Source organism: Suillus subaureus (genome assembly GCF_016647635.1).
Source record: "Suillus subaureus strain MN1 chromosome Unknown BJ212scaffold_43, whole genome shotgun sequence".
Taxonomy (NCBI): domain Eukaryota; kingdom Fungi; phylum Basidiomycota; class Agaricomycetes; order Boletales; family Suillaceae; genus Suillus; species Suillus subaureus.
Window position 1 is genome coordinate 92,501 of NW_024538599.1, and position 14,010 is coordinate 106,510.

At 46.9% G+C, this 14,010-nt stretch overlaps 4 protein-coding genes across 4 annotated transcripts; all 4 read right to left on the reverse strand.

The window, feature by feature from the left end:
• Positions 1 to 2,519: 2,519 nt before the first annotated feature.
• Positions 2,520 to 6,200, reverse strand: BJ212DRAFT_1282052 (CAS/CSE protein; the record flags this gene model as incomplete). The annotated part of the gene is made up of 15 exons (XM_041331666.1): positions 2,520 to 2,844; positions 2,896 to 3,039; positions 3,097 to 3,276; positions 3,335 to 3,638; positions 3,689 to 3,780; positions 3,828 to 3,984; positions 4,033 to 4,148; positions 4,200 to 4,333; positions 4,388 to 4,534; positions 4,587 to 5,000; positions 5,060 to 5,176; positions 5,226 to 5,288; positions 5,337 to 5,717; positions 5,770 to 5,940; positions 5,997 to 6,200. The coding sequence occupies 15 exons, from the start codon at positions 6,198 to 6,200 to the stop codon at positions 2,520 to 2,522; spliced, it is 2,949 nt and encodes a 982-aa protein (XP_041188058.1).
• A 574-nt stretch (positions 6,201 to 6,774) lies between these two features.
• Positions 6,775 to 7,678, reverse strand: BJ212DRAFT_745708 (uncharacterized protein). Its single transcript, XM_041343970.1, has 2 exons — positions 7,244 to 7,678; positions 6,775 to 7,189 (listed from the first exon to the last, which is right to left on the reverse strand). Exons 1-2 carry the CDS (start codon positions 7,519 to 7,521, stop codon positions 6,886 to 6,888), a joined length of 582 nt encoding a protein of 193 aa, XP_041188059.1. The 5' UTR covers positions 7,522 to 7,678; the 3' UTR covers positions 6,775 to 6,885.
• A 383-nt stretch (positions 7,679 to 8,061) lies between these two features.
• BJ212DRAFT_1386804 (uncharacterized protein) lies at positions 8,062 to 8,723 on the reverse strand. Its single transcript, XM_041336850.1, has 3 exons — positions 8,687 to 8,723; positions 8,238 to 8,422; positions 8,062 to 8,179 (listed from the first exon to the last, which is right to left on the reverse strand). The coding sequence occupies exons 2-3, from the start codon at positions 8,320 to 8,322 to the stop codon at positions 8,067 to 8,069; spliced, it is 198 nt and encodes a 65-aa protein (XP_041188060.1). The 5' UTR covers positions 8,323 to 8,422; positions 8,687 to 8,723; the 3' UTR covers positions 8,062 to 8,066.
• Positions 8,724 to 8,941: 218 nt separating this feature from the next.
• On the reverse strand, positions 8,942 to 9,727 carry BJ212DRAFT_1250960 (uncharacterized protein; the record flags this gene model as incomplete). Its single annotated transcript, XM_041329711.1, has 1 exon — positions 8,942 to 9,727. A coding segment is annotated over one exon (786 nt), but the record flags the coding sequence as incomplete, so codon positions are not given.
• Between the last annotated feature and the right edge of the window lie 4,283 nt (positions 9,728 to 14,010).

A 14,010-nucleotide genomic window follows, 5' to 3' on the forward strand; every position in this document is an offset into this window, starting at 1 on the left:
GCCGTCCATGACGAAAGTGACACATTGCAGTGGAGGTGAGTGCTGAAATTTATGGTTCGTCGATGCGAGAGGCGGACCTGGTTATCATGAGATACAGAAACTATGAGTGTGCTAGCAGGATTAACAAGGGATCAATATTAATATTGGAGGTACGCATCAGGGAACGAGAGGAGGCCCGGAAGTCATGGGGGAATTGAAGTTCAACCAAACATGGAGGTGGGTAAGATGTGGCATGTGATATGTGAAGAGTAGTGATGGTATCAAATGGCCGGTGGCTATTACTAGTAATAATATTAGTATTAATGCAGTCTCATACCTCCATGTAACAAACTAACAATGCCTAGCATAAGGATCCACAACGGTTTCAACTTAATCCACCGCCTGCAATCCACCTGAAATGCATTGTGGACATGAGCTATGATTTATAAACCCGGGTAGGAGATGCATCGTCATCACCTTTCGTCTCTTACTTATTATGATCAACCTCATGCAGCCGGTCAACAACAACTTGAAGGAGTTTGTGCTTGTTGAGCACCATCCTGTACCACCTGCGCCTACCTCAGACATTCTGCGGGACGTTCAGTTCACCACGACCGTCCCGCAGACGACGATCGTACCCTCTCAGAGCTTCGTTGCCGAGTATCCATCTGAATCAGTACTGACGAACTGCACGCCAGCATTCCTGATGCTTTTGATTTTCACGGACAAGTACGAGTATTTTTCTTGTGGAATGGCATGCAAGCTGAACACATGGTGCAGGCCCCGAGATATTCTTCGTTGTACAGCTGTGAGTGACAATCTATGACCTTCTTGATGTTATTATTGCTCTAGATGTATTTTTATACTGAGAACACTCTTGCAGGTATGTTAGGCCCTTCGCCAGACATACATGTCATCCTCCAAGTTTCAGTACATCGTTTGAATTTGGTGGCCAACAGTCGCTCCCTGTCCCAAACACCGTGACGGACAATCTCGCTTTCGCCTCCAAGCGCCTACAACTCTTGAGGGACAGAGCCCGCGCATGGTTCAAGTTTGACATTCACTCTTCCAAAACAGCACCTTTCCAGAATGTTGGTTTGCATCTGTCACTGGTGCGCGCGATTATGGCACCTGGCTCCCTCAAGTCCTAATATCAACTCCCGATCATATCCCAACTTCAGTCGCGTCGAACGGGCCAGCCCTGCGAGCCACTCTCCCTACCCCACGTTCCTCTATACCAAAGGCTCGCTGATATCCACGGCATGCCAATGTATCATCCTTCCTACGCCTTTCTTCGACATGCCCGATACTCGGTCATACACTCAATTTAGCCACTTCTGCGAGCACACGCCAATACCACTCTAAAGTTCCTTGGAACCTATACTTCCCCGACGACCTGATCTGCCTTAGGATGTATCCATCAAGCTCTTGAAACAGCCTTCCCCATCCGCCTGACTGAATTGTGGGCATGACCGGGCCACGCTATATAAACGTAGGCATTTTCTCTCCATTATTATTACCTTTCGTCTCTTACTTATTTTCACCGCAGTCAATTCAGACTAACATAGTCCTCGTTGAGCGTGGACTTCCTCAAGCTTCCAAGTCCCTGGCAGCCTCGGAAGTTCCATGAAGACGTTGACGCGGAGTCAACGTCTTCATGGAACTTCCGAGGCTGCCAGGGCTCGAGCTGAAGGAACCTGTAGGAACCTGCAGCAGCGTAGTAGTATAAAGTGCCCTTATATTTGACGTTATCTATGGCCCTATGGACTGTGCTTTTAGAGAGCCGGAAGATGCTTATGTACGAGCCCGCACGTCAGATGAAGTTTGATAGCCGTCCTTCCTCAAAGTGGCCGGATTTTCCGGCTCCACTCTCAGGATTGGCATACAAACTTGCTTAGCGTCTTGTATTAATAATACCGGCTCACCCGTTCCCATGTTTTCACGCACGACTCGTCCTCGAGGAGCCGAGGCAGGCTCGCTCTACTCGAATGTTCTAGTCTTGTCTTGATCGAGTCATCGACTGCCCAGCCTAGTCAGACTTGGTACGCAATCGCCTTCGAATATTTGTAATGCTACGTCGTTTTAACTTATTGGTCAGGCATGAAATTTGTTCCGGCTCTTTCAAGTTGTCAGGCGTACGCAGCGCAATACGATACATGGATTTTACATACATCTAGTATGGCTGGATTGCCTGACACGAGTAGCTTACGAGTCAGCAGTTCAATCGTTGCAACCGGTGCGTAGCGTGTACGGTAATTACATAGGTCAATCGTGATCGGTGTCAGTCGTGTCACATGCAGAGCAACGCGGTACGTCGTGATCGGAGCGGTAATACGAAACAATTCAAAGAATGGAGGCTGTTGTGTGAATACATGCCTTTTGATTTCAACTTCTGCACAACAGCACAAGTCAAATCGATATCATAGCTATCTACATACACTACACACGCATATTCGCCGGCACACGTGGGGTACTTGTTGTCCACCCTGTCATACAAATGATACCCCAAAAGATGTGGCAGCCACTTCCGGCTATGTAATTTACCGAATCGCATATCCAGATGCCACAAGCGCCTGCACAAATGGTTGCACTACCTTTTCATCGCCCGCAGCTAGCAGCCCTTTCACGCGTGGGTCCGCCTTCACCAGCGCCTGCCCCAAAAAGTCTTGCAGATCCCGCACATACGCCACGGGGTCCACAGGCGCACCGTCCGCCGCCGCGAGTCGGGAATACGCAGCCTGATACCCCGCAGTCTGCTCTTCGAAGTCAATCTCCGTTATGCCAGTGTTCTGTTCTTCGTCTTTAGACTTGGCGAGATACTGTGGCTCGCTGTAGAGCTTAATGACGGAGACAAATGCTGGGGGCCTGTGAAAGGGACGTGAGTTAGTGGTAAGAAGGGGAGGGGGCGCGGCTCACCAGCTCTGCGCGCTCGGAGGCGTAATCATGATCGTGCTCTGCGTGAGCATACGAATGAGGCCGACAGCTGCAACTTTCCTGTCTTTGTGCGGCATCTTTGGCACCTGCGGGACGATAAAGTTGACAAGAATCTGCGACCAAAGCCTGCAAAATTAGACATATGAGCGATGTGACAAATCTGAAGAGCAAGATGCGCCTTACTGCGGTTGAATCTCCTCGACAGCGGATATGACGTAGTCTGGCCCGAGCCCATCAACATTGACAGCCATGGTGAAAAGAAGGAAGTGCGAAAAGAGATATACATATTTATCCGTTTTGCTCGTCTGCATCCTTGTGAGCAACGTCATGACGACTGCCTTGAAGTACTGTTTTAGCTGTGCCCTAACCAGCCGATGCTGTCAATTCCTGTTTCATCGTAGCAAGAACACAAAAAACTCACGGAGGCACGTGCTGCACGACACCCTGCAGAAGTTCAAAGCCCCAGCCATCGTTGATTTTGGAAGGTATCAGGCGTTGCTGGACGACGGCCAGTACGGCTGCGATCTGCCCCGTCTTGATCATCTCGGCAGCGTCACGGGCAAGGAATGCTTTGAGGAGCTTCACGAGACCGGGGATGCTGCCCTTTTGTTGCCAGCATGTGGGCGTCAGGAGGAAGGGGAGGAGGGAGCGATATTCGGATGGCACGCCAGTGTTGTGAGCTTCTAGCATCTGAGCGAGAATTTGGAAAACGTAGGGGATATACTCTAGGAGATAAAGTTAGAGATGGGAGACGGGTCGTATTTTGGCTCCTTACGGTCTATGTCCTGTTGAAGAATAAATGTGAAAGGGCCAAAGAGCGCTTGCTCGAACGTAGGCAGAGTGGAAGGTGTGCCGCTCACAACAAACCTACCAAGAGTGTCGGCCAGGATTCTTAGGATGAAACGAAGACGTACCTCAACAGCGCTGATATACTTTCAAAGATGTACTGGTCAAAATTTGGATTGCTCGGGTTCTTTGCGATGACACCGAGGATGTTGACCAGTCGCTGGAGGACTTGTTGATAGACAGGGGTGAGGGTTTGACGTGCGGTGACGATTATGCGCATCGCGCCTGCACACAGGAGTCACTACCCGCCAGCACGGTATGTGATTGACTTACATTTCATCAGGTGGTCATTTTCGGCAACCTTTTCAGGAGGGCCAGCAGCTTCTATCTTGCTCAGGAGTGCATTGAATAAGTCAGCAGCAAGATCGTGGATGTCGGCTTGAGAGAATCTGTGGTCAGACCGTGAGCGCAAGGTTTTCGTCACACAAATCCGAACGCACAACAATTGTGTCCCCTTTTTGATGAACAGTATGCGGTCAATCGTGATCGCAGCATACGTATACGTGACATAATGGTCTGCATTCAAGTGCCGTACCAACAGAGGGAGCACTGATAGAAGTTGATCTCTCGTCAGCTGGTAGAAGTGTGAGCAGCGCTGAGGCGTTGGCCTGTATCAAAATGCAAATACCTGGTTCCTGAAAGTCAAAAGGAATCGAATCGCATCAACATAGAGGATTTCATGAATACTGCCGGCCGATGCTCGGAGGTCTTGATACACGTGCTCAGAAAAGAACTTCACAACATCTACCAATGCATTCGTCGACGTGACACCATGCTTTTGTTGCCGTCAGATTAGTACTCGTCGACAAAAACTGACGCTCGCTCACCTGCGTTGTCGACGCCTCTGTTGCCACAGCAGTGAGCAAGTATATGGCACTGTCCTTCGCCTTCCAGTTCTGCGCGGGGTTCGAATTGTACTGCTGCAATCCTGAAGTGATCCACGACCCCACAATTTCCGTGGCCTCGGTTTGGTAACCCGAGCTGACTAACGCTTGCAGCACGTCCGCGGCTGCCTGACGTCGAGTTGCCACTTCTGATGCACTACCTCCGAAGGCCAAGTCAAGCCGAATGAACTCAAGTGGCTCATCTTCAAACTGTTCCATCTCATGGTCGCGTAGTCCAATATTAGGGATGATGACACCTTGTACAAGAGAGGCAATGGTATCGCGCGAAGAGAAGAGCGATTTATAGTAACCCGACCGAATTGCGGTGGATATAAAACGCAAAGATTGAGAGACAAGCTGGCAAGCCGATGCCAATGAGGTCGCTAGAAAACAAAACAAAACACTTGAAAACGTACAGAGTCATCCGCAACACCAGGAAGCTTATTTGACCCGATGAGCTCCCATACGCTCTGTACAAATCCCTCGACAGCAGGCGAACGTGATAGTTGGTCTGGGAAAAGCTTGATGTAAAGCTGTTATGTATGTTAGTATTTGTTCCCTCATTTCCGACATATTGCAAACCTCGCCAATCTCGAAAATCTTGGTCTTCAACTGCGCGGGCAGCGATGGCTGTGTTTCATCAGGCTAAATGACAGGTCAGTAACTGACAGTGGACGGCAAAATATTGCTCACATCGGATCGAAGCTCTGCTGGGTCCCATGACATGAAACGCTGAAAGAGTCCAGTTTGTGGAGCAAAAAAGGAGTCGTGAGCATCTTCGATACCCGGGGGTAGATCTTGACACGTAAAATCGTAGAATATATCAACGAGAATAATCTGAGCTTGTGTTACGATAGCGATATTAGGCGGGGCAGGAGAGGAAAGCAGCATGGTTGCAGTTTGATTGGAAAGATCAAGAAAGGGTTGCATGAAACGCGATAACACGAAGTTGATCTCCGTGAATAGCTCGTCCGAGCGAACTTGGGCCCGCCATTGGTTGAAGATCGAATGAGCGGTCTGCAGGACCCCGACATTGATGCTGTAGTCCGTTTTTGAGAGTGATAAGATGAGTTGCTGTCGAGGATGCGTCAGACAACGAGCCTGTGGTTTAACGTGAACAACGCACGTCAATGAGATCAGTCCATTTTGCTGGAAAGTCAAGTTCGGCGATCAGAGCGACAGACTCAGCGATTTGAGCACGAATCGCTTTATCTGTAGGATCCGACAGCGCAATCATGGCTGGGACGAGCTGGGTTCGGAGTGCTGCTTTGTCTGCTTCCGGGAGGGGTTCATCATCCTGTTTGAACCACAGATGAGATGAATGAGTGTGATCAAAAAAAGATCATTACGCACCTCCTCCCATCGTAGTTTAGCAACATTTTTGAGATATATTCCACCTGCTAGGCGCGTTGAGCGATCGTAGGATCCGTTGAGGATAAGCGTAAGGAGATGTGCCAGGAATCCCTGCTGTGATGCAAGTGCATGTAGTTGCTGTTCTGCTTGTTTCCTGGAAGCAGGCTGGAGGGAAGCTTGAAGGAGAGAAGCGATATCGGACATCTCTGTTTTGCCCTGGACAATCTCGCCAGTTGGCTTCTCGCGAAGTTCAGTACAGAATGATCTTTCACTGGACGCGTGCTCTTTGTTTGGCTTTCCTTCGTCTAAACCCCTTTTAGGCAAACCCCTAAATGTATAGCTTATGTGTTCTAGCAACCCTACCGTACTTGCAATCGTTGCGGACAATCAGACACCCCTTGGATACTCCAGCCGCTGTTGAAATGAGTAGTCCACTCCAACGCCTATTTGCCTCCAGCTTACATCCCACACCTGTGGGATGAATTCACTGTCCGATGCTCATCCACCCATCAATCTGTTCCCAAGTTTTCTCCCGCATAGTGGGCCACACACGCCGCCTTTTATGGTGGCAATCCTTGCGCCACCCCTCGTCTTCCCACAATGAGCATGAACGCAGACAGCCCGCAAAGCGGGTCATGCCGATACCGGTCGTAAATCCCTGAGTCATGCACGAGCCGAACCCATGCTGAGCACCTTGCCACCACCGGGAGACAGCGGTTTGGCCCCAGGGTGGGGGAAGAAAGCACTGGCTTCGTGTCAAGGATATCACTGGAGTGGTCGTCGACACGGTTTGGACAGGTCAAGGATGGATCTTCTCGCGCTGCTGCTTGCACCCATATACCGCTGGGCTGTTCTCGCGTCCGTATAAGGCGTCGCTCATCCGCCTGACTTATTTGCTCAATATTTTTGAGTTACTGGATTCGTCTACATCACCCAGGCCAAATCCAGATGTTCGTGCCATTTCATAAAATACAGGCTTCAACATGCCATTAATCCCACACGCCCGCGAAAGGGTGGCAACTTGAGCAGCATTGGAGCGCAGTTCCGAGCCGGCATGGAGGCGGTCGAGATCAGATGGCCAGTCATCTGCGAGCAGTTTTAAGGCCTGCAGCCGATCTGCTTCAAATCCCAGGATTGTTGTCGCGTGGATGAGGGATACAAGGGTAGAAAATCGGATATCACCGCAACACACACTACGCAGTCATAGTTGAGCCTATATCAAGCACAGGATAGCAGAGCTTACTTACACGGGGTTGTCATAGAATAGAAGCAGTGCCTCTAGATCTTTTCCCTCGAGCTTGGTCAGGTAGCAAATTTGCTCGTCTTCGTCTATCCCAGTGACGGTATCATACCCAATGTGCCTGCCTTTGTCATTGAAGATAGTCGCAAAGAACTCTGAATGTCGCACGAGCCATGACCGATGCACCCGGAAGAGTATTCCGGAGGCTTCAAGAGTGATATTCCCGTCCTCTAGCCAAAACACTTCATGCCTGGGCATACGATATAGACGCGTGGGCTTGTACATTATAATTCCAGTGGCACATATGGTCGAGGCGCTGGGCTGGTGCTCTTGAGAGGATTAGCGTTTGCGCTTTTCTCTCTGTTCCGGTACCATGCCAATTACCATTCATTCTACTCGTCGAAGTTACGTACGAGTTGAAGTGATTGGTGGTTGGTTGGGGTTATCGGTTGTTATACAGGCTTTTTTTTTTTTGGACAAGCGATATATATATTTAGCAACTGACAAGATCTAGTTCTAAATATATGCGCTATAGCGGGATACTGGGGGTCCCGGTCCGAGGAGAAAATGCGTTTATGCACTCCCGTTGTTAGGGGTGTGTGGGACTCTATACTACCTGGTTACCTCGTTCGTAGAGGGCCTGGGTGGTTTAATACCCACTAAAACCTCGAGGGCTATCGCCCAGTTCTTTGGAAGGGGGTCGTCTGATGTTATAATGTCGGACCATGTGGAGGTGACTAATTGTATGAAGGCTGGGGTACGATTTATCTTCCTTGCGGTTAATCGGTCTAATTGTATTCTTTTGTTTATGTTTGTTGTCCACCTCTTTGTTATCGTTTTGTGAATATCGTACCGTTGATTGTACTATCACACCTTATGGCCCATATAAGATGCACTGATTCTGATACTAGTATCCTCAGCAGCCTAGAGGTGCCTTTCAATGGTTTGTTATTCTGGTTGTTGTCTGGTTCATTGTTCTGATTTACTTGTTTAAAGCTTAGACTTCCGCATCCTAGGATAGTTCCAATGCCTATCCTTGGCCAGGCACCATATTTCAGTGGCCATGTCCTTCTGGCCAGAGACCATATTGTGGAGCTCGCGTTATTCGGGCAATCAATCAGGATGTGCTCCATTGATTCTTCGTTGGCATTACAGTGTGTGCACTTTGTGCATTGTTCATATGTTGGTATGTTTGTCCAGTATTCTCCTATTTTTTGTGAGCCATGTAATGCCTTGTAGAGGAATTGTTTTGTTTTTTGGACAGGTCTTTGTGTCTGCTGTTGGTCCATATGGTGGCATCTGTTTCGAGGTGTCCCATTATGTCTTGGATTGCGTATCTTGTGACATCCATGTTACTGGAGGTTTTTCTTCTTGGTGTTAAGGTTTTCATTTCTCTGATGCCCTTGTATGTGAGGGCCTGTGATATTACTGATAGTTTCATTCCCTGCAGATTAAACTTGTCTGGGATAGATAGGTCCAGGGTGTCCAGTTGGGGCTTGTCCACTCCTTCTTTTGTGAGTGTGTCTGCTCATTCTTTTCCTTCTTGTCCGGTATGTCCCTTTACCCAAATGAACATTGTTTGTGCTGATTGTTTTCTAAGGTGATATATGGTTGCTTTTATGAAGTCACTGTTTGCTACGTTGATCCATCTGATATCTTCCCAGTGTGGGAGGTGCTTTGTGAGGCTCTCAATTGTATATCTGGAGTCAGTTACAAATGTGATAGGTATGTAGGGTTCTATTTGTTGTGCTGCTATGAATATCGCTGTTATTTTGGCTATCTGATTCAAGTGTTTTTGTCCAGGTATTCTGAAAGCTTTGTTCTTAGGGTGGTTCTCAGCTATCCATATTCCACAGCTGCTTCTTGTGTTTTCTTTGCCATTATTGGTGCATGAGCCGTCAGTAAAGATGGTTATGTTTTCCTGGATGAGGTTAAGGCCTCTTGTGGGTGTGTGTAGGCGATGGGCAGGGGTGAGTGATGTTTTCTTGGGGTCTACAAAAATTCTGAAGCAGTCAGATAGGCTGGATCTGTTTGTTACTGTCGGGTCGAATAGTACTTCTCCTTGGCGGTTCTTGTGGGCTTGGTAGTTTTTCTCTGTTCTATGGCAGGTAAGTGAGAGTCCATCTTTTTTGGGTTTTGTTTTCGTATTGAATTTTGGTGCAATTTTAAATAGGATTTCATTCACATGCTGCGCACATGTGTGGGGGTTCTTACAGCCTTTGTTTCTGTCTTTCTGACAGGTGGTGCATGGGCATGAGCTTCTGGGGAAGTGCTGGTTGTTGTTGCTGATTTGGGTTAGTCTTTTCCTTATCTTCAGTAGGTGTTTAATGCTGTCTGAGTCATGTCGGTCTGTTAAACATTTATCTTTAGATTTGTGATAGGTATTTTTAGAGGTCCCTAGGTGGTACCACGCTGGTAGGCTTTTCTTAAGCTCTTTTGAGAGTTTTATTGGGGCGAAGCTGATGTTGAATTTTTTTGCTGTCTTTAGTAACATTTGTGCTTCATGGGGTAGTGAGGTTATTTTTGGGCCTCTGGATGGTGGGGTCCATGATGTGAGGAAAGGGTTTGTTCTTTCGTCTTCACCATGTGTTGGTCTGATGTTGTTTATGATTAGATCCATGATTGAGGCCCATGCTGGTCTGGAGGGGGACAGGTCTAGGTAAGCTTTTATCTATGTGATCTCAATCGCTTCATTTCTTGACTTTATGTCCAGGAGGCCTGATACCACCTTCTTCTCTTGTGTGTTGTAGTTGCTCAAGGTTTATGGGTGGGGTACGTGTGTTATCCCATATAGAGCCCTGTATTATCTTTGTAAGTGCTGTCTCTATATTTTTTGGCATGCCCTGAGCTTTTGTCAGGAATTGCGTCATGCCGCCCATGACCATTTGTATTATTAGCTTCTTTCCATCAAGTGTAGGGTGGCCGTTTTTCCATCTCTTCAGTGCTGTGTTGATGTTGCTTAGTATAGGTTCCCATGGTGTTATGTCGTTTGTTTTGTTGCCGATCCAGGTGCCTAGTGATCTCACTGGGTGTCCATCTGGTGCTATCCTTATGTTGTCGTTTAGGGGGGGTTCAAGTTGGTTTGGTTTCTGTGTTTGTATTACATGGTCTCTATGTGTTTTTGTACCTATTGGTATTATCTCTGTCTTTTCCATGTTGAATTTTGCACCTGACGTGCTGAAGGAATCAACTACTAAGCTATGGCACTACAAGGGATGCCAAGTCAGAGTATATGTGTGGTCGTCTCAGTTCTGCCTATGGCTGCTATACTTCGCAAAGGCAAGTGCATTCAACCCAAGGGAAAGCGAGTGCAACACATCCACAGGTCGCATGAAGCGTGGGAAAGTCACATGTGCGGAGGCGAAGGTGCACGCAGAGAGTGGTAGGATGCGCAAAGCGTAGGAAAGTTGTGCACTAATAGGCGAAAGTGCGCAAAGGGCTAGGAATGTGATGGGGACTAGAGGAAGATGATGACTGATACTGATGGGTGTGAGGACGACAAATGTGATGATGATAGTGTGATTGTCAAAAATGCTACTGACTATGGCTCAAAAATGCATGCACTATGTTGAGGGATGCTAAGGGATACTACTCCCAACTAAGTGGTAGCTAACTCAGTGATCAAAAAATGCGAATGCTATCATGCAAAAGGTGACTAAGCGTGCTCCCATGATGCGGAGCTGATGCGAGTAAGGTGTGGGAACAAAGAAGGTATATGTAAGTAAGGGTCCATGATGGAATATGGTGTCATGATAAGAATAAATGTGAAAAACATACCAGTAGGACTTGCTGGACAATGGATGGATGCTCCTGGATGATGGGCGATGAAGCGTGGGAAAGCGCGTGGGGCACGCGCGGGAATGCGTCGTGGGAGAGTAGCGCGCATGTCGTGCGATGCACGGGAAGATCGCGCATGTATAGGCTGAGTGAAGGGATGATACAGGGAATGATGCTGCGAGTTCGTGCTGTGAACTGTATGCAGATGCATCACAATATAGGGCTCTACAGGCATACAGAGGTGCGAGTCTCTACAGCACAACACCATTTTGATAGGATCGATTCAAGGTTGCTGTATTTGTTCATCTTGTTCAGGAATATCGTCGTGTCATCTGCATAGAGGTTCAAAATGATTTTGTCTGTTATACCAGGTATGTTATAACCTCTTAGTTTATCAGAGTTCCTAAGTGCGCAGGCTAATGGCTCGATTGCCAGGTCAAAGAGCAGGCAGGACAGGGGGTCACCCTGATGTACGCCTCTGGTGACTTGAAACGGTGTGCTGAGCATGCCATTTATTGCTATTTTGGTGTGTGCATTTCTGTAGAGGGCTTTTATGGTTTTTGTGAAGGTTTGTAGTAGTTGGAATGCTTCAAGGGTTGATATCAGGTAATCATGTTTTATTCTATCGTACACTTTCTCTTGGTCTAATGCAATTAGGATTCCATTTTCTTTGATGACATTGGCATATTCTATCATCAGTTTCGCTAGTCTAATAGGGTCGAAAATGGACCTGCGGGGTATGAAGCTGCTTTGATCTGTATGTACTAGTGAGTGAACTTCCCTTGCTAGTTGCATCACTAAAGCCTTTGTTAGGATCTTGCAATCTGTATTTAAGAGGGTGATTGGGTAGGTAGTTCTCTATCTCAGTGCATTCTTTCTTTATGTAAATGGGGCACATCCATCCTAATGCAAAGTCTGTTTCTTCCTTGACACCATGTTCTTGGATGTTGTATTACTAGTGTGAGGGTTTTGATGATGTTAAAGCTTGGTATGTCTTTCTTTTGGTCATTGATATGTTGCTCATGCAGGTTTTTCCATATTTCATAGGGAATTCCGTCTATTCCAGCAGTGCTGCCCATTTTCAAGGTGTATAGTGCCTCTTGAATGTGGCTCTCTTTTAGGGGGCTGTGTAGGGGTGAGTGTTTATTCCATAGCTTTTGGTTTTGCAGTATTTTGCTCATTGTTCTTTGTATTTCAGCTATTCGTTCTTCTGCTTCCTGGTCAGATAGGGGGTCTCATTGCAGGTTATCATGGTATGTTTGCGTGATCTCTGCCATTTTGTCAGAATGAGTGGCGAATTGGTTCTGACCAGGTATTCTTAGTTTGTATATTACATTTTGTGGTTTCTTACTTTTGTTGATTTGCAACCAGTATTTACTGACTGTTTCTCCTTTCACAGCCCATTTTGCTTGGGAGTATAGTTGCATCTTACTGAATCTTTTGTTTTCTAGGTGGTTTATTTCGCTCTCAATGCAGGCTTTTTGTCTCCTGGTGGATTCATTGGTGTCAATGTCATCATTTGCCATGGTTCTTCATAAGTCTTCTTTGAGTTGCTTGGTTCTCATTCTTATCTTGTTTAAGTGTTCTTTTGCAGTGATCTTTGCTAGCTGTTGGATTTGTATTTTAAATTCCTCCCATTCTTTTTGCGGGTTCTCAGTGTTTGATCTTGGTGCTTGTTGGTTCATGATTCTATCCTGGGCTGTTATTCCCACTTTACTGATTTTATTAATGAGTCTTTCATCATTTATTAAGCTCGCTGGCCAGGCCCAGTGGCCTTTGCCAATGAACGGAGTATTGCTTGGGGTGAATCTTACAAGTATCATTCTGTGGTCGGTCAGGATGGCTGAGGTGCAGGAGTCCCAGCCACATATATTTCTTTCATGGGCTGGTGAGGTGTAAATGTGGTCTAGTCGTGAGTACATGTTTGTATTGCTATAGAACATGAAGAGGCGTGATGTCGGGTTGTTTATCCTCCAGGTGTCTTGGATGTCGAGCTGGAATCTTAAGTCTCTTAGGGCATCTAGTGCTTGTTTGTGTTCAAGTCAGGCTGGGGCTCTGTCAAGTGAGTCTTCTGTTATGTTAAAGTCGCCCATTAAAAAATCTGGGTTGGGTAGTCTTTTCTCTTGCCAGGTTCTCGTTATTGTATTCCAAAATTCTTCATGTTGTGAGTGGGTGTTTGGGGCATATATGTTCGCTATTGTTAGGTGTGTGTTATTGTGCCATTTAGTTCTAATTACTAACACTCTTCTGGGGATGATTTCTGTTATTGTTAGGTCCTTGGGGTTGAATATTTCTTTGTTTATGATGATTGCTACCCCAGCAGAGTTCCCTGGGCAGTGTGGGTCTCTTGAGTTTATTACTTTGAGCCTTCATGAGTATAGCATATCTATCTGTGTCTCGTGTTCTGGTAGTAGATGTGTTTCTTGTACACATAATACACCAATCTTTTTCTCTCTCATTACATGCTGGATCGCCGACCACTTAGATATTTTGTTGTTTCCCAGTTGAGGGGACGCACTGTGACAATCATATTCCCACTAGGCTTGTGATGGCCATCTTTTGATATAGGTGATGGAAAGCTACAAAACCATCGACCGCTTTTCCCGCACTCAACCCACTCTGGATGCGTATTCCCGCGCTCTGTGGACCCGTGCATTCACTCCCACGCTGCGCGCATACCTGCGGTCAATTTCCCATGCCTTCGGACTACCTTACAGATGTCCCGTGTCAGTCCATTGTCCATCCTACCTCATGGGTATGTATTTTGCCTTGCCTTGTGTGTTGTAACAAGTGTTGCAGCCTTATTACATGTCTTTACATATTCCTACTGCCTGTCTGTCCTGTCCCTTCCATTTCCGAGAGGGTTAGCTAGTATAAAGTGCCTAGAGTGACTACTTCATATTTACTTCCCTTCTGCAGTATTTCCTTCCCTTAGGTTTTACTTAGGAGCAGTCACCATTAGTGCGCGCTTTTTAGCCCCTATTGGTTACCTTATAC